Raw genomic sequence first — 1,102 nt, 5'->3', positions numbered from 1 at the left:
ATTCAGGGTGGGCAAGGGGTCACTGAGAGGTCAGGGGGTCACTGAGGGGTCAGTGGGGTGGGCAAGGGGTCAGTGAGGGGTCAAGGGGTCACCGAGGGGTCAGTGGGGTGGTCAAGGGGTCAGTGAGAGGTCAGCGGGGTGGGCAGGGGTCACTCAGAGTGGACAAAGGATCACCGAGGGGTCAAGGGGGTGGTCAAGAGGTCACTCAAGAGTGGGCAAGGGATCAGGGAGGGGTCAAGGGTCAGTGAGGGGTCAGGGGGGTGGTCAGTGGTCATTCAGGGTGGTCAAGGGGTCACTCAGGGTGGACAAGGGAACACCGACGGGTCAGTGGTCATTCAGGGTGGTCAAGGGACCAGTGAGGGGTCAGTGGTCATTTAGGGTGGTCAAGGGGTCACTGAGAGGTCAGGGGAGTGGACAGGGGTCACTCAGGGTGGTCAAGGGGTCACTCAGGGGGATCAAGGGGTCACCAAGGGGTCGGGGGGTGGTCAAGGGGTCACTCAGGGTGGTCACCGGTCACTCCCCGAAGTGACCGATGACCACCAGGGGTCGCTTAGGGAGTGACCACTGCCCGCTGAGTGACCGGCGGCAGCGGTCAGCCAGCGGCCGGACCCACCTTGAGCTCGGCCTCGTCTTCGGCCACCACGTCCTGGGCTCCGGCCGCTGCGGCCAGCTCCAGCGCGGCCTCCATGGCCAGCGTCCGGCCGGACACTCGGACCACGCCCACGGCCTCGAAGGCGTGCCGGACGTCATCGGTCAGCGAGGCCCTGAGTGACCGGGGGGGGGCAGCGGTCAGCGGGGTCACTCGGGGGTCAGTGGGGTCACTCGGGGGTCACTCAGGGGTCAGTGACTCATCCTGAGTGACCAGTGGTCATTGGGGGTCACTCAGGGGTCACTCAAGGGTCACTCGGGGTCACTCAGGGTCACTCAGGGGTCACTCAGGGGTCACTGGGATGGTCAGTGGTCACTCAGGGGTCACTCAGTGGTCACTCAGCGATCACTCAGTGGTCACTCGGGTCACTCGGGGTCACTCAGGGTCACTCAGTGGTCACTCAGGGGTCACTGGGATGGTCAGTGGTCACTCAGGGGTCACTCAGCGGTCACT

General features: G+C 64.9%; 1 protein-coding gene across 1 annotated transcript in view; it reads right to left on the bottom strand.

Moving 5' to 3' along the window:
- Positions 1-88: 88 nt before the first annotated feature.
- The window catches only part of LOC121355715 (probable transcriptional regulatory protein Desal_2886), a gene marked incomplete at its 5' end in the record, with an annotated part of 2,006 nt that continues 992 nt past the window's right edge, over positions 89-1,102 (bottom strand). The window contains one exon of the mRNA XM_041471370.1: positions 89-764. Within this exon, the coding sequence (XP_041327304.1) occupies positions 593-764 (172 nt within the window). The remainder of the gene's footprint in view (positions 765-1,102) is intronic.

This window comes from Pyrgilauda ruficollis, unplaced genomic scaffold (genome assembly GCF_017590135.1).
Source record: "Pyrgilauda ruficollis isolate IOZ18807 unplaced genomic scaffold, ASM1759013v1 scaffold2660, whole genome shotgun sequence".
NCBI classification, from domain to species: Eukaryota; Metazoa; Chordata; class Aves; order Passeriformes; family Passeridae; genus Pyrgilauda; species Pyrgilauda ruficollis.
Note: the sequence above shows the minus strand (reverse complement) of the source record. Positions and strands in the feature narration are given on the sequence as shown.